Source organism: Zosterops lateralis (genome assembly GCF_965231275.1).
Source record: "Zosterops lateralis genome assembly, chromosome: Z".
In the NCBI taxonomy this organism is placed as follows: Eukaryota; Metazoa; Chordata; class Aves; order Passeriformes; family Zosteropidae; genus Zosterops; species Zosterops lateralis.
Genome location: NC_139800.1, coordinates 22,701,891 through 22,719,954, shown reverse-complemented (window position 1 = coordinate 22,719,954; position 18,064 = coordinate 22,701,891). Strand labels below are relative to the sequence as shown.

General features: G+C 43.0%; 1 protein-coding gene across 1 annotated transcript; it reads right to left on the bottom strand.

Annotated features, from left to right (window-relative positions):
* Nucleotides 1–3,323: 3,323 nt before the first annotated feature.
* On the bottom strand, nucleotides 3,324–17,482 carry AQP3 (aquaporin 3 (Gill blood group)). The gene is made up of 6 exons (XM_083883479.1): nucleotides 17,289–17,482; nucleotides 8,396–8,522; nucleotides 8,101–8,238; nucleotides 6,642–6,760; nucleotides 5,683–5,900; nucleotides 3,324–5,007 (listed from the first exon to the last, which is right to left on the bottom strand). The coding sequence occupies exons 1-6, from the start codon at nucleotides 17,394–17,396 to the stop codon at nucleotides 4,833–4,835; spliced, it is 885 nt and encodes a 294-aa protein (XP_083739605.1). The 5' UTR covers nucleotides 17,397–17,482; the 3' UTR covers nucleotides 3,324–4,832.
* Between the last annotated feature and the right edge of the window lie 582 nt (nucleotides 17,483–18,064).

The window sequence follows — 18,064 nt, the reverse complement described above, 5'->3', positions numbered from 1 at the left end:
ACACACTGAGAAGTGCATAAATGCAGAATGTCCCAAATTGGATGAGAGTACATCCTATCCACAGATGTATGGCTATGCTAAACACAGTACTTTTCAAGGAGCGAAAGGATTTTTAGGACAACAAGATCTGACCAGAGCCCCAGCTATCTCTCTATCCCACCCTATTCTTGGACATTACATCCACACTATATGTGATGAATGTTGCAAGACTTCTCTCCTGAAGGTGGTTAAATGGGAGTGCACCAGAAGTTCTAATGTATAATGAGTTATACTCCAGTCTCACATTTTATTGCAGATTTTTGGCTCTCACCAGAGTAACACATAATGAGGACCAAGTCATATCCCAATACCCGAGCAACTGTTATGGGCATGCATGGCACTGGCTGCTGGGCAAGCAGGGGCAGCAGGTAAGATGTTCTTAGCTGTCCTGGAGGCAGGAGGAAGGCCTCATGCAAAAGTCCAGGCCCTTGGGCCAAGATGATTACCTTCATTCAAAGGGAGCCTGTTCCCTCTTATGTCAACAGCTGCAAAGCTGTTTACACACCAGCTGTGCAGGTTGTGAGCCAGCTAGTCTGGGCCAGACTCATGGATTGAGATGCAGATGAGTTGTGTCAGTATTTTAATTTAAAGATTTTATGCAAGCAAGAAAAAGAAATCAAAGACACTTCCATTTGAGACAAAGTGTAGAGGAGTGATGGACATTTTAGAGAAAGTTTCTCAGACTCCAAAAGGTTTAATTCAGCTGGTTCCTGGCCAGCAGTAGAAATTAATAGAATACAACTGGATATCCCGGGGAGGAGGAAGAACAGGAGGTTTAGTAAATGGAAAATGGGAAAATTCCTTGAAAAGGCTTAAGACAATTGGTGATCCTGCAACCAACAAAACCACCATCTCAGGCAGCAAAATTCTTTTATTTTCAGAGGCGTATCCTGGTTAGAAATCTTTAGCCTGAGAGCATGTTGTCTTTGTTGTCTTACTCCCATTTACTAATTTTCTCTTCTTCACCAAAGTGTAGGTGATGGGAAGAAGGGAAGACACAAGCAGATGATCTGTAAATGCTCATCTGCTTTGGGTATACATGGAAACCCAAAGCCTCACCAGACCTGCCCAGAGGTGTTCAGCAAATGCAACCATCTCCTGCATCCCCAGCACCCACCACTGCCAAATGGAGAGTTGAAACTCAGTTTGAAACTCAGTTTGAGATGGACGGGCTGCAGAAAGGGAGACTCTGCTCTTCTCCCATCCCCATAGCAGTGCCAAGCAGCCTTTAAATCATGCTCCCACAAGATAAAACAGGGTTTGGAAGAAATGAGTACTGCTGGTGCCATTTTACAGATGGAATAGAGCAAAGAGATCTGGAAGAGCTTCCCAAGATATACCAAAAATGTCAAAGCACCTGCAGCAATAATCTTAGACCAGACAAGAAACTAGAGGAATTGAATACATGACCACTTTCATCTTGCATTTTAAATTTCATAGGTTTTAAGGTCAGAAGGGACAAATCCTGTCAACTTGACCTCCTGTAAAGGAGAGGTCAGGGAATTTCCTCCAGTGAGACTTGCAGTTTGCAGTTTAACTGAAAGAACTCTTTGCAAGACAGGCAGTCTTAATTTGAAAACCTCACACAACAGAGAATCCGCAGCACCTTTTAACATTTTGTTCCAACAACAAATTACTCTCCCTGTCAAGCACGAATTGTTTAAATTGTAGATTTATTTCTTCCTACAAAGCATATTTCAATAGCTTGACAGCTGTAGTTCATCTGACCTAAAACCCGGATTATTATATTTGGCCAGATGAGTCTTACCTCTCCAACGAGGCACTAGAGTGTGATTCATTGCCTTTGAAATTAAGCATGGATGGAAAAGATAAAAAAACCCCTAGATTTTTTGATTTGCACAGGTCTGCCACAGGTGTGAGTAACACCCAGAAAATCTCTCAAGGCACCTCAATTAAAAACAAGCAGAACCTCAACTCACAGCAATTTAAGGGTGTCTGCTGCCAGGGAAAACACCTTTCCCTCCCCACAGTCTAATAACACTTCTGGAGCTCTTGGAATCTGATGTATCAAACTGTGCTGTGCACTGCCCTCCTTCCACAGGTAGCAAAGAGCAATGACAGAATCGCATCTCCTGTGGACCAGATCCTTCTGGGGCTCCTCATCCACTGACGGCAGGCAATGGCTGCCCCTTTTCTCATGTTGATGGATTTACCCAGCAGTGCTTGGTGCTTCTCCAACAGCCAAGTCAAAGCTTTAAAGCAGTGGCTAAGAAAGAAAATTTAACCTGAAACCAACACATTTTATTGCCATTTTAATAACACATCATTGAGGCACAAATAAGGCAGGGATATAGTAAAAGTTGATTACTACATGCCAGGCAAAAGCAAGATTAATCTGGTAAGTAATGAAACAACAACAAAAACCACAAACAAACAGGAAAAAAAAAAAAAAAAAAAAAAAAAAAAAAAAACAGAACCCACACTACATCTTGAATCAAAAGTCTTAATATCTGCAGCAAGAATTTTCTTGTATTGATCAAGACAGTTGAAGATATAAAGTGGTGGAAGAGTAGAAAAACAGACAATCCTGAAGGGAAATGAGAATTGAATTCTGCAAATATGTTAGTTGATAACGGCAATATTCAAAGCTGCTACATAGAGTTTGTGTGTAGAGTTCTAAACTTTCGTGTTAGAAATGGAAAAAACAATGTGCTGTCCACATACAGAGCAAATCAAACAAAACTGGGAAATTTCTCTCCAAAAGCCATTTGATTCCTAGCTGGTGAATTGCAGGACACCACATTCATCCAGACCTCACTGAATTTTTCACTATGGCAGCATGTGGGAAGTGAGGAGTTATTTTAAGGCAGCACAATTAATACAGGAGAAATACAGGAGTACACACAGCAGCCGAAGAGCAACAAGAATTTTATTTATAGGTAAGTTGCTCCTCTAATTCTGTGAACACTGTGTTCAGGTCTGTTGTACTTTTCCTTGCCTGGTGTAGCTACAGAAAAAGATAAGTTGACTCATGTAATATGCTAGGTGGGGCTGGACAGTAGATGAAGGCAGAGTAGGATTGCACATTCAGAACTATGTCAAGTGAGAGAATAGTAAGGGAATTTAAATTGTACAAAGGGTGAAGGGCAAATACTTACCCAGTGATTCTTTTGCCTTAAGATGCCTGACAGCAGGCCAATCTCATCCCCAGCCCATACCTTGGTCACTATACTGAGCACAGCTACTTCATCTCCTCCACATGCCTCAAAATCACACCCAAAAGGGAAAGAAATAAAAAACAAATGGAGCATGTAGATGTACTGCCTGAAAGGGTTAATTCCCCTTTGCTCAGGGTGAAGAGGAAAAGGGTTTGAGGAAGCTATTGCTATAGATGACTTCCTTTCCATGGTGAAGCTTGCTGACAGCTGCTTAAAAATACAACCAACACTAGAATTTTACAGTGGGGATATTGACATTTTATTTTTTAAAAAAGAAAAAAAGAGAATACATCCTTTTAGTCACTGGAAATGTGTACAAAGATACATTTTTCTACTAATTCATGCATTAAAGAAATAGGCTTTGAACAAGTTTCTCTGATGCACATGACACACAAATTCTTTCTCAACCAATAATGGTTTTTTTCAAATACTTTGTAATTATATGGCACTGGGAGAGCCAGAAATCCCCTGAGATGCCAGTACTGCTACTACAGGAGGTGCCTGACCTCAGTCCCTCAACCATGAGTACCAGAGATATCCCAGTTATTCTGCAAGGTAGAAAAGGAGGTGCTCCAAAAACCACAATGCCATAATCCAAGACTATCCTAGGAAAACCCAAAATTATCTCAAAGCTGACCGAGAATTGGCAGTCCCCATACATCTCTAAATGAACTCATCCCAGCTTTAAAGAGTGTATTTATATATATAAATCTATTTAAAAAACTCACCCCAACAACACCATTGTAAAATTTACACAAACAGACTCAACTTAAGCAACACCATGTTTCCAGTGGATCTTGGCTATTAGCTGCTTGCAGTTTATATACAAAGCTGATTAATTAGAAAGTCTGCTTCTGGGAGCCAAGCATCCAGTCTAGGTTAGCCCTGGTTAGAATAAAGATTTCCTACATGTGATCTTCTAGGAGTTCTATTAAAATTTTTGATTGTAACACCTAGGTGCACTTGTTTGTAAACATTTTGTCTTAATATTAAATGAAAATCCAATGCATTCTAACTCTCTGTACTGACATTATGGATCAGCTGACTGATACAATACCTAGGAATTCATAAGAGATATAGAAGTTTGGCTAATAAAAATCCTCTAGATTAGTTCCTGGTGTCAAGGCACTGACTTTAGAGCAACATCAAGCAGAATTTGACTCACACAATCACAGGCAAATTTCCTCCAGGATGTAGGAGTTTCCAATCCATGCCAGCAAAACTATTTAAGTTTTGCATGATCCCCATTCTACAGATTGGAACACAGGTTTGAAGGGAAGCAGTTTGCCAAGGTCACAGGCAACATAGCTCCAAAGAGCTTCAAATTCCTGAACACCTGATTTGTGTTGGACAACAATGCTCACTTCTCCCCTGACTCCTACAGTCCTCAATCCTCTTCTATTAGGAAAAGATTACATGATACTGCATTTGGAAGAAGGGAAATGTCAAAAGCAAATGTGCCAGGGATATACATAAAATAAAAAAAAAATTACTACAATATCTCAAGACAGGTAAAAATTCTTCCTGTTGTTCTTGAAGCTCTTTTTAACGTCTTCTTTTTGCCAACTGCAGTCCTGAGTAATGAATACCTGCCAGATCTGGGTGGCAGCTTCCTCAGACCCTCTCCTTGTGCTTCACGTTAGCCAGCTTGACTGTTTCCTGCTCGGAGGCAGGTGGAGAAGGCTCATCGTGACATCCAATTGTCAGTTGATAGACAATCACCCCCGCTACTGCCCCAAGGAAAGGAGCCACAACTGGAACCCACCACCAGTGGGATGGCTTACCAACCCTGGAAAACAAAAAGAAAGTGCACAAGGTAAGAACTGCAGCCTAAGCATTAGGATATTTGCACTTGGATCTGGAGCAGCGCAAGATCTGACCCTCTGCACCCATCACCACCCACTTGCACAAGACAATAGCACCTGCACATCTGCAGAGCTTCCAAGGCAGACATTGCCACACACACAAACACTTTAATTCCCAGTGACAAACAATTCGGAACAGCTACCTTCAGGACTTCCAAGACTGTCTCTCCACCAAGAAAGGAGAGAAGCATTTGTTGTGCCTATACTAGGCACCTTCAATTCCCTCCAATTGCTTGCAAGGAAAGCAACCCTCGATAACATGGCTCTTTTAATTGTCTCTAAAAATAACAAACACTTCTCATTTTTTACCATTAAAAAAATCATGATGTGCTCATGTTCAAGGTATGACTGAAATTCTCATGGATGCTCCTAGATTTCCTCTTTGATAGCAAAGTTATGTCATTTGCTCTCACCATTGGAAGCTTCCCAGCTTCCACAATTTCTTAAGTTGAAAAGCAGACAGTGTGTTTTGGCAACATTTAGACAATCCAAAGATAGCTCTGGCTGCCAAGATTCTTTATAGTGCGAGAGCTACCATCTATTTGGACTCATAACTTTTTTCCCCTTGATGCACAGGGTTTTCATCATCAAGCACTTACCGGAACACTTCAGTGCCCCAGCCAGCAATGGCTGTGAAGAGACGAGGCCCGAAGTCCCTGGCAGGGTTGACAGCATATCCAGAGTTGAAGCCCATGGAGGTTCCAATAACAAGGACAACAAAGCCAACAGTGAATGCCTCCAGCCCAGTGGGGACAGGGTTGTTGTAGGGATCAACAATAGCCAAGACACAAACAATCAGTGAGGCAGTGCCAATGAACTGGAGAAGATGAGGAAGGAAAACAAGAATTTAATCCAGATTAGTCTTCTAACCAAGTTATTTGACTCCTCTGGGTTGTAATTCTCTTAAAAGGAAGAGGTGCACCAAGTCATCCCATGAAACTTTCAGACCACAGCAGCCATGGGAATAGAAGAGAAGAGCATGCTCCTCTCGTGAGATTATGGCAGCGCAGAACCTTAATCAAATTCACGCCTTTTTTCCTATCCCCAGAAGAGTTATGAAGAGTTAGCTGTTTAGGCAGGCAAAAAAGCTGGAAACAACTTCCTAAACCTCCTTCCCACATATCATGGCTGTGTAGAAGCTGTCCCTTTTGTGACTGATAGCAGATTTTGAGACAGTCACATTCAACAACAACTACCACCCCATACCCAGCTGACCTCTGGATTGTGCCACAACCATAGCAGTAGAGTGAGAGTGAGGGAGAGCTATAATTTATCACACTGTGGCTCTTCAGGGATTGTGAGCAAATGACATCCTTTTCTCTGGTGTTCTGACCAGTATTGTAGCACTTTTTAATGCCTTGGCACAAGCCTTCTGGGTATAAGCTCTTTTCTGGCCCTGTTCTTCCTATGGGCTAGTGAGATACTTGTGTCAACTCCAAAAAACTTTTCTGGATATTTTATCACTAAATTGTGATTCATTTACTAACTAAAGCTGAGGCCCAGAACCACCCAAAAGATTCCTCTTCAAATGCACTTTCATCCTCCCATACCCTCTTACCTGGTCAAAGAAGCCATTCACAACGTTCAGATGCTCAGATGGGTAGGTAGCAAAAATACCTGCAGTGGCATTCTTTCCTATAACAGTGAGCTGGTTATTGTCAAAAGCCCAGATAGCATCTAGAGGTAGCGAAGGAGAAAAAAAAATAAAAATCATTTGTTATAGAGCAAACACTCATTTGGAAAACTTAGGTCATCATCCATCATAGCTTTTTACCAGTCAGGCTCAGAGGCAGACTGCATTAGTCCCTGTTCCTAACAATTATTTGCCAGGCATCAAGAAAGAGAGTGAAAAAGAAAACACTAACGTGACTCCAACTCTCTACCAAAGGTAACCAAACCCCTGGTATCAGTCTTGGTGTGAAGACATGACATAGCGATATGCATCAGTAAAAGGATTTGGGCTGTTCTTTCACTTTTCTTAGTTACAGTCCCCAAGGTTGTCTTTGGAGCATCCAGCACCTTGCCTACCACTGTGTAGAAGCTGCATAACTAACTTAGGATGGTCTATAATTCCTTCATGGTGAGTGGAAACAAAACCAGACACCTCTGAAGGTAGCTTTTCCATGGGTTAGGTAGTTAAAATAGGGTTAAATCCCTTCTGAAGAGGAGGCTTCAATCCACCAACTGGAAAGGCAGTTGGTGTTGAACTGTAGCCCTGATGTTTATTGAGAGGAAGGTAGGTCTTCTTGCTTCTTCCTAAAGTGAAAAGATACTCCAGCTAGTGCTGGGGTGCCAACTTCTTTCTCCAGCTGGAAATAACAGTGACACAGATGCTCCACTCAACTACAGGGAACACCACGCCTATTGCCAGAAACAATCAGGAGGCAAAATCTGAGTCCAAATGTCACACTAGATATTAGAGGAAAAACAAGGGCCAGCATAAAAATTCAGTTCTTGCCAATGAAGATCTCCCTGTGATGATGAAAAGTACACAGGAGAAATAGAAGCATGAGGAACTGGATTTTTAGGGTGCTTTCCAAGGTATGGAATCACTCTGATAAAAGCAGCAAAATCTGCTAAAAATCACATTATCTGGAATCTAACACAAGACAATGCATTAGACATCACAGTTAAGACTTCATCTTTCATTAAGCCAAGAATAAGAAAATGGTTCTGGAACAGTGAACAGATATAAAACCTCCATCACGGCTAATGTTTCACTGACTTTTCTGGAAGACCAGCAGATACAAAAGGGGACATCCAGAGGTCCAGTGTTCATTACCCAAGGGCAAAGACTTGCACTTTGACAATGCTGGTTGGCCTTCAGATTGCTTTGAGGAGGCTTGAACCCATCATCATGATAAGAGGAAAGCCATCCCAAAAACACAATAAGGGTGTTTCTTGGATCTCTGCACTACCATAAAGTGCTCCTCTCTGATCTGGAAACCTCCCTTCCTACAGTGAGTCACAAACATGGTAGTGTCACCTCAAAAAAGACACAAGGTTTCCACACTTACCGTAGTACAGCCCAAAGACTATGCCAGCTCCAAGGAAAGCTCCCAGGGTTTGTGCAAGGGCATAAATTGGAAGCTTGATCCAGGGCTCCCGGGCCAACAAGCACATGGCAAAAGTGACAGCTGGGTTCAGGTGTCCACCTGCAGAGAGGTTGGTGGTTAGTGTATTTTACGGGCAGAACTTAGGACCCCAATTGTACCAAGGGGCACGAGCTTCCGTACCAGTGCCATACAGGACAAGTAGGCCTACACAACAATTGACACAAGTGAAACTCAGCCTACATGGAGCCACACATACCTGATACCTGTCCTGCAATCAAAATGCCAAGTGTTACAGCGAAGCCGAAGGCCAGGTTGACAGTCAGGAAACCTCCATGAGTCCCTCTGCTGAGAATGATCTGCGCCACAGAGCCACAGCCAAAGAGCTAGGAGAAGAAAAAGATTGAAATTACCTTCTGTGTTTCACATCAGGGCCAGTTGCTGACCAATGCCTGCATTTGCTCTGCTTACACCTTCATGGGCCACCATAGTCTACTCACAACTCAAAGCTTTCACAGCTTCTATCTTTGGTCAAAGTATCTATGAATCATCTCTAGAGATGGGAGGGAAGAAGAAAGAGTACAGACAAACCTATCTCCTGGCAGGATGGACTGGAAACAGGGCCAAAATTAAAAGCAAGATGGATCTGCAGGAGTCTGGAATTCTTTGTCCAGACATCTCATTTTAAGATGGCAGGTGAGAAGCATGAGCCAGATATCATCCTGGTATGCGATATTCACAGTATAACTATTCTGATGAGGGATCTGGGTGCCTTTGTGTTAAAAAGGCTAATAATTTTTTGACACAGTAGCACATAGATTGGTAGGAGCAATTCTGTTAATGCCTGGAAAAACAGTCATGACTGAAGAAGGCCACATTCAGCCTGACATTCATGGAGCTCTCTTTTCAGGCTCCATCAAGAAAAGTGAAAAGTCCACATTCAAGCGTGTCCACCAGCACAGGCAGTCTTGGCCTTCTGTCCAAGATCAGAGGTGCACCAAACCACTCTGTCAGACAAAAGCTGTTTATTTGGGGTGATAAAACTGTTTCCTAGTAGCTAAAGGAGAACTTGCTTAAAGATGTTTGCTCCAACTGCAATAATCCTCCTCTTCCCAACTGCACCCAAAAGCCCTTATTCCTATGCTCACCCTTAACAACTTAAACCAGTTTCCCCCAGCAATTCAGTTAATCAGTCATCTAGCTGCAGGCTTTCTATCCTGGCAAGTTTTTCCACTATCCAACATGTAATTTAAAGAGCTCTAAACCTGGTCATCTGTATATTTGTATCTCCCACTGGGTCCACCTGAACTGACTCTTGGTGTATTATCACTTGGCCACATTGGCAGGTACTGAGAGGATCCTTAAACTAGGAAAGAGATTACAGCTTGTTCATGAGATGCTCAAATCTAGGGATCAAGGCTTGACTTATTTATTCTGACCACATACCCATAACTATCCCCTCACCAAGACTTTCTGCTTCCATGAACTCCATCATCCCAGAATTACTCAATTGCCACAGAGGTGGTATCAACTCCTACAGGATAAGCCACCAAATAAGCATCAAGGTGGCAGGTTTGCTGTCATCACTTCTTCAGCCAACACTGGACATGCCCATTGAGCAACACACAAGCCAAGTCAGAGGCAAAGACAAAACACATGTAACTCATCCCCTCCCATAGCCTTGAAAACGGAATAATTGCTAATAAAGCAATTCCTTGCACTCAGCTAGCTTGGAAAGGAGCAGCCAGGTAGGCTGCAGGCTGATTCATGAGGTGAACACTCTGTACATAGGTGCCTCTTGACAAGGAACCAGGTGCCCAACACAAGGGCCTTGTGTAAAAAGAATAAAGAACCTGTTGAACTCGTTGGTGAGGGAGGGATGGACAGCACTGCTCTCTACTGGGCGCAGTCAGAACAGCTCCTACAATGTCCCCACTGAGCTGGAGAGCCATGGCAGAGGAGACTCCAAGACAAAGGCAGAAAAGATTATTCATTGACAGCAAACAGAAGCAGCTCTGCCCAAACCACTAAGGGAAGGACAGCTCCAACTAAGCAAATAAGTACAGACTGGTGACCAGAGTGAATCCTGTTTCTCCCTTTCCCCAACAAGCTTTGGAGAGATTTCAGAGAGTAAATGGCCATGGTGTTTGCCTCTTAAAGGCCACACAGCACATCAGTCTGAGCAGGGAAGGGACAAGCCCACAAAACCTGGGTTTGGCAGAGTTGACCCTGTGTGATCCCCAATGATGAAGGTATTTGTGTTATTCACTCTGTAAGAACTGGCAGTTTTGCAGGTGGATGGTGGTTGGCTCATTATCCACATACCTTTCAGTTGCAGAAACCACAGAGTAGTTTTCCCACCTCCACCTCCCTGATCACCTACAAAGGTCTTCCCTTAAGCTGGAGGAATGCCAGGTCTGCCATTCCTCAAGAGGTTATCTCAAGAGGTCATTCCCCATCCTCCCCTCCTCCATCCTACACCTGGAAGTAGCTCTCCAGCTTTTCCTCAGAAGGGAGTCCATGGGCCATGCAAAAACACCCTGAAGCCACTCCACAGGACCATTACAACTGTTTATCAGATGAGCCGTGAGCAGTATTTGGCTTAATTCAGTGTAACAGTAGAAAACTTAACTATCAGCAGATAAAAATAATGTAGTGATACTTAGGGACAGGTTTGAACTTTATATGCATGTCTTCAATCCCATTCTGCACCAGTAGAGTCCACTAAGTGCAAAAATTCAGTGTCATGCATGACATCCTCCATGACATTTGACTTGAACCAGCTCAAGTCATGCTCACCGAGGCTTTTGTGGCAAGTACCTTGACACTAGAAAGTTTTGTTGTGGTAGTAGCTAATATAAAAATTTTTAATCACACCACTTTCACTTCTGCTCTTTACTAGTTTTCCTTCCAATTCCTTTTCCCAGGTCAGATGAGACCTGAGAACCTCAGCTTTCATTTTTTTACAGAGAATTGCTCACAGAGAATTGCTCAGGATCATCTAACTTGGGTTGAAAGGCAAGGAAGGTCAAATAAAAGCAATTCAATATTTTCCCCAGTCTTTTAAGTCCATGCAATGTATTTAAGAGTTCTTAGGCAATATTATACTGCTGTGGTTAGGAACAGTGGTGCACACCTAAGGGGGAGATGACGCCCCATTCTTTTGATTTGAATAACCTGCCTCCCACACAATTTTGTTTTGTGGTTCTGTTCTTCATTTGCATTTGGTGGGTTTTTGTTTTGCTTTTTGATTTGTTTGGCTTTGGTTTGGAGGGGAGTGGGGGTCTATTTTGGTTTTGTTTTTGTGTAGAAAAACACTTCTGGAAGAACATCCAGCCAACAGAAACCAAAGTTAGCACCTCCCATGGCAGTAGGTGCAGCAGTCAACTGTTATGCATCTATGATTCACTAGCCAAGTTCAAAAGTGGTTTTAAAGTGCTAATAAAATGCTTGCAATGAAGCATCACTCTGATGTATTAAACCTACTCTCCAAGGAATTGAGGTCAATGCACCCATTAACCAGGTTAATGAAAGCCTGCTCCCTAATTTCATCTTACTGACTCTAGAAAATCTAACAGCGAGGCTTCTCACTGCTCATGGGGTGATTCAACTTCTTGCACTGTGTAAAAGAACTAAATCTTTGTTCTGCAGGAATGGGTTCAAGAGTGCTGGGGCCGACAGACTCCAGAGGGGAGAAGAACCCCTCTGTACAAAGGAGAACCAGTCAAAAGCAGCAGCAAATAACAGGAAAAGGTAGAACATTGCAGGGGATATTTCACACCCAGGAAACCTTGAGCTCCCTGTGCTCAGGCATGTTTGGAGATTGAGCTGCTGGCTTTGTCACTCAAGATAAAAACACCCTGTCTCAGTGTCTGAACATATGAAAGCCCAGTAGCCAGTAAGGCCTGGTAGGAAAGAGCCATGGAGGCTAAAAAAGTTGTAATAGCTCATAAAGAAACAAAGCTACCAAAGAAACTACTATTTAGGCAGATCTTGTGGAAAACAGCTTCATATGTAAGCTCAGGAGGAAGGTGGTCCTCAGAACTCCTCTGCACAAGAGCCAGGTTTCTTTCCTTTCTTTTCTCCTCTTTTCTTTGCCAGCACTCTTTACACCTTCACATGCGACACAAAAGGCCTGAGTGCATTTGCTCTTGGACTTCAGACAGACTGGTCGCTAAATGTAGATGGGAAAGTTTTGGTGGCATAGACAAGGAGGAGTGCAATTGCCTGAATTACAATTCTTCTGCCAGCAAATAAACTAGGGATTAGGCAAGAAGCCTACTGTAAATCTACCCTAATCACCCTGACAAATGGGAAAGACTGGTCAGCTCTTGTTGTTGTCTGGTTAATGGGGAAGATGCCAGAAGGGCAGTCAAACCATGAGTCTGCTTTGAAGGAGGAGACCCAGACATATTGACAGATGATTTTAAGTTTTAGGGACACACAGGTACCACTCTTCATATGGAGAAGGCAGGAAGCAAGAGCAGCATGCAGAGAACTCCACAGCTCACATGGCATGATAGCCTCCATCAGCCAGAAAGACAAAGCAAGGAGCACTATCCTTTATGCTTTTCCTCAAAGCATCTCTCAAACAACCAGACTGGTCATCATTCTCAATGTGCAAAGCAAGGAGAAACCTTAGACCCCAGAGCCCAGTTTTTTGTCCAGCACAGCTGGAGGCAGCTTGTACAGAAGCAGCCCTGTAGGAAGGGCAGCAACAGATGGTCTGTTATGTTACGGTGCTTTATGTACCACCCACTGAACCAGAGCCAAGACAGGGCTGCAGGGCTGGAGAGATGAGAGATTCTAAGCAAAACTACGCCCCACATACTGTACATGCTACAAAAAAAACATTGCACAAAGCTGGAGACATGAGCCTCTCTCAGCTCAAGAAACCTGAGCAACCTTTGGCAGAGGAGTTGGGTATTATGGAGGAAATTCACTGGTTTAGGTGGTTACACACACACGGAACAAAAAATACTTATTCTGGTGTCCTTACTCTTGTTCAGTTCAAGAGGTTTTAGCCATTAGAAAGACCAGTTTATCTGGTGGGGGTTTGATCACAAGGTCGGGCACTCCTGGGGAAAAGCTGCCTTCCCACCAAGGGAAAGCCTTAGTGCCTGAACTGTCCTGTTTGTAGGAAGGAGAAATGTCCTGCTCCTGGCCAGACATCAAAAAGGGATAGTATTGGGCAGTTAGTGAAGAGCTTCAACTTCTTCTGCTTGAGGGAAAGCAGTAACACTGCCACTTCCCACATTCCCGTACCCAGCAGCACAGACTCTTTGCAAGGAAGAACCAGCAGCACTCAACATGCTTACAGCAAGGATTTCCACTCCCTTTTACAGCCTAGCAAAGCATTAGCAAAGAAAAGAACTTTTTTAAAAAAATAAAATAAAATAAATCACATTTTTCAAATGTGACAAACTGGATTTAAGCAAGCCACCCCAAATCAAACTGCAACTGTGGGAACTACTGTGCTGCCCCAGACAGTTGTAGGATGAGCAGCAAATTTAAGTTGCCAACACCTAAGTGGGGCTCCCCTTGCTGTGGTCATCCCATTAGGAGATGCTCCTCTTGCTTTGGTCATCCAAACCACATTGCTGTTTTTGTTTTTGTGGACTACAGCACAGTCATACCCCAAAAAGCCACCACCTAGCCACAAAGTCAAGGCAGCACCAATTGAAAAGCTATTAGGGATTGTTTTGTTCTTTCTTTGTGCCCGTGCAGAAGCGATTCACAGTGAGTCCCACTCGGAGATCAGTCATAATCAGCACACTACTTCTGCAAATGTAAAAGACAAACAGAGCCAGCTTTTGTATTTACAGCTAGCAGAGCAAGGCAAACAGACCGAGCCTTAAGAGAGGCACGAAGACCCACCATGGAAATTTGGCCTTATTGGGTTGCTACAGTAATAACACAAACAGCAAGAGAGTGGGAAAACACCTTCAGCGTTTGTAGTGCTTAACGATCGCCAGCAAGAGGTGCTTCCAACATAGGTATAAAGTTCAAGCCTAAAGTGCCACTCAGAAAGTGAATTTTGAAGAGGGGAAATGCCAATTTAAGTATCAAAGGAAATGTATGTAGAATCAGCATTACTATTTTTGCAACAATAGAGACACCACCCACAGACTAAATAAAAGTTGTGCAAGGTGCTCTATACAGCAAAAGTGGCTTGCAAGTAGGCAGCAACTTGCCTTGGCATTCTTCAGGGCTTGGCTGCCTCAACTGGATTATTTTTCTTATGGTAAAAAAAAAAAAAAAAAAAAAAAAAAAAAAAAAAAAAAAAAAAAAAAAAAGGCATTATTCTAAGAGTCAAACCACTCTATGATTCTAACTTCACAATCTCTTTAAAAATTTAGAAAAATAAAATCAAGCACTAGATTCATTCTTTCAGGCAGCAAGACTATGCAGGGATCTGCAATAGCTTTTGTCTAGAAGGGTTTGTGAGAGCTGCAGTCATTATGCAAGTGAAAAGGAGAAGGGAAGAAGCTGAAGTGGTGCCAATATCTACAATGGGACAAGTTTTACACTACACAGTGAAATTTAAAGCAAGCTGCAAACTTTAAACAGTCTCCCTCCCTTGGGGTTCAGGAAGTTGATTTCAGTGTGAACAGTATCAAGCTTTAAATCCATCCCTGACAGAATTCTGCTCAAATATATTTGTGTTTAGTCAACTCCATCTCCCATGAAGCAAATTTCATGGATTCAGATCTTTCCTCAGGCATTTTTCTGTGAACCCCAAACCAGATATTTGCTGGAGTACAATGTATCTAAATGCACACACACAGAGCTCAGCCTGCTGGCAATGTGGGCAGCAGGGACTTCTGCAAGGTACAAAATGACAATTGCTCTCCTGGGAGAAAATCCAATTCAAACAATTGTCCAGGCCAATCGAAAGGGGAAGGAATTCACCTTCAAGATCCTTTCTATTTCATGGAGGTGATATAATAAAAAGACAAAAAGGAATCAGGGTGGTAATAAAGAAAAAGCACAAGTTTCCCTTCATTTAGACAAACAGATTGAGCACAAAGTTGGAAAAGGATTGACTGACTTAGATATTGCAAGCTCGCCGTCCTGCAACCCATTTCTTTCTTGTGTAGCCTGTTTTGGACTTCTGGCCGTGCAAGAGCATTCACTAAGTTTGAGACTTTCCCTTTTCTCCCACAAGCCCACCCCACCTTCTCCCACATGGACACAGAATGCCCACGACACTCTGTCCATTGCAGAGCTGCTGAAGGAATCCTAAGTGAGTTTGCAAGCCCTACAAAATGGAATTGAGTGTGCCACTAAAAGCAGTTCAGGAACTCCTGAACATGGTGAAGGCTCAGCCTGTAAACTTAGACATACACACTAAAACAGAGCAGGTTTGATGCTCCTGAGGACAGGCATGTGCTGCCCACTTCTGCCAACGCAGCATCCAGTGTGGCTTATGGGTGCTCTTGTTTTGGAGGCTGCTTAAGATTTTGGACCAAACCCTTCCTCAAGCTCTGAGCAGATCCCAATTCCTCTCTGCCCAGAGAGGCAAGGTGTAAGGAAAAGTAGTCACTGGTGTGCCAACTATTACAGTCACAGGATGGACTAATGGGGTTTCAATCATGAGCTCTTCTGAAAGCTCAGATCCAAGTGGTTAAAGGCTTGTCTTGTTTCTCAGCAATATTAGCTTTGCTATCAGGAAGCATTAATCCACCTTACAAAACTTACCTTGTTTCAATCCTCAGCCTAACAGCAGCAAAATCAGTGATTCATAGACAGCAATCTTCTAACTGTTAATTGCTTTCCTATCACCTTCTACCCACCTTAATTTCAAACAACCCTTTCTGGAAAAATCAACAGGACTTACTTGTTTGCAAATCATCAAAGCTGGGTTGCTCTGACAATAAAGCCATTGCACTGTGCAAAGCTACTTTCTTTTAAGAGTGGTAGCATTTTACACAGTCTTAGCAGGGTTCCCTAAACTGCCATAGAAGATTCAGAAATCCTCTCTTCATCATTAAAAAAAAATCTTATTTATGAAAGCATAAAATTGTGTCAATCTTTTTGTGTTGTTCTCCAGGTGCACATGCAGCTTCATCAAGCCTTCCTCTGCATTCAACTCTTCTAATCTTTAGATTTCTCTCCAAGCAGTTTGGCTACCAGATACAAAGAAGTGTAAACCCACAGTCACTCCACTGAAAACTTCAGGATTGCTCTGGATTTACACCACCTCAGAGGAACTTGTACCTGCAGATATTCACAGTGCAAACACCAACTCATTTCTGCCTCAATATATATGCACCAAACCTGTGGCCAACTGGGCAGTCATGCATTTTCAGATGCAGATGCTTTAAGCCAGATATACCTGTCACCATTTTTCAACACCAATATTTACTCTACACAGCTCATACACAACTTTCCTAGCTGCTCATATCTGCCTTTAAAGCAAATTGCAGCCACTCAAAACATTTGCAACTTCAGGCACTTAGACACACATTTACACTGTTTTATCCCTTATATTCTACCTCTTTGGAAACTGAGCATTAAAACAGGCAGAAGAGCTTTATCTCCACTGACCAGTGAAAAATGCACTGACTGATAGCAAGCACCAGGTCCCAGGTGGCTGTCAGCATGAGCGGCCGTGGTATCGTGCAGCCCCACTGACAAGCCCCTGGGGAATCAGCAGCTGACAGTAAAAGGACATTGCAACAGTTTAAATTTTGGCTATTTCTTCATTATGGAATGAATGGGGAAAGCAAAGTGAAAAAATAAAAAAAGTTTTCACTTCCTTGGTTTGATAAGACTTGCAGTATTTCAGAGCCAAGAAAATATTCCAGGCAGGACAGAAAGGAAGTTTTGCATGATCTCTAGCAAAACACTTGCTGCTTACACAGAATTGTTTTGCTCCCTGCACTTCACAGATACACAGAAGCTCCCACACACCCAACAGCTCTTCAGAGCCCACATTTTGTGAGAAACCCCAACATTCACCCTTAAGAAATATGCATTAATTTTCTTCCTGTGCACAGGGACTGTCCTCTAGACCCCTTGCAGCAGGTTGCACCAGAGCTGGGCTCATTCCCGATGCAAACCCTGGCAGCAATGCAGCTCCTTCACCAGGACAATTTCCCCCAAACCCAAGGGTTAGAGAGTATCCCCACTCTACAGCCCCCACTCACCACCAGGATCAGTGTCCCCAAGCACTCAGCCAGTGCTTGTCGCACTAATTTGTTTCTGATCCTCAGGTGCTCCTCAATGGTAGCAAGAACATCCTTTTGCCGCCCCATCACAGTAGAGGTGCTTCTCAGGTGGTGTCAGGGAAAAAGCGGCAGCTGACAAAGCCTCAGCAAAGTTTCTGCTCTAGCACAGCCGCCTTTGCTTATAAATAAGTTCATCGATGTCTGACACACCTCCTGGGTAAACCACACCCCTTCTACCCTCTCTTCAAACCTAAGTTTTTTTTCCTGCCTTTCAGCATGAGACAGCGTGGGCGGGTTTTTTTTTGGTGGGTTTTTTTTTTTTTTTTCCATTTTCCTCATTGCTTGCATAGGTGAGCAAAAGATTCAGGAGCTTTATAAGAAGAAGGAATTAAATGTGTTCTGCTGAAGCCACTACTGTTTTCATCACCCCCTAAAATGCAGGGCAGTATCTACCCTTCTACAGCTTCAGTTAAATTCAAAGGCTGAGCAGCACTTTACCCATTTGAGCATGGTACCTTGCATTTCCTTCCCTCTCAATCTCTTTCAGGCTGGCAAAGTGATGTGTGCTCTTGTGCTGATTCAGAGGAGGCTGTAGGTGCTCTGACAGCAAAATGGAGGGGCAGAAGGTTTGAACCCCCACAGCTGAGTCCAAGGCTCTCCTGAGCTCCAGCAATTACCCAGCTGAAGCTGGTACTGTGAACAAAACTAAACCTCTTCCCATGGAAAATCTACATTTGAGTCCAAACTCTTTTGTG

Coding starts and splice junctions, on each gene's coding strand:
- AQP3 (XM_083883479.1), bottom strand. CDS start 17,396: ATGGGGCGGCAAAAGGATGTTCTTGCTACCATTGAGGAGCACCTGAGG. Junction 8,239..8,395: donor GATTGCAGGACAGGTATCAG/GTATGTGTGGCT, acceptor ACCTCTCTGCAG/GTGGACACCTGAACCCAGCT. Junction 5,008..5,682: donor TGGGGCACTGAAGTGTTCCG/GTAAGTGCTTGA, acceptor TTTGTTTTCCAG/GGTTGGTAAGCCATCCCACT.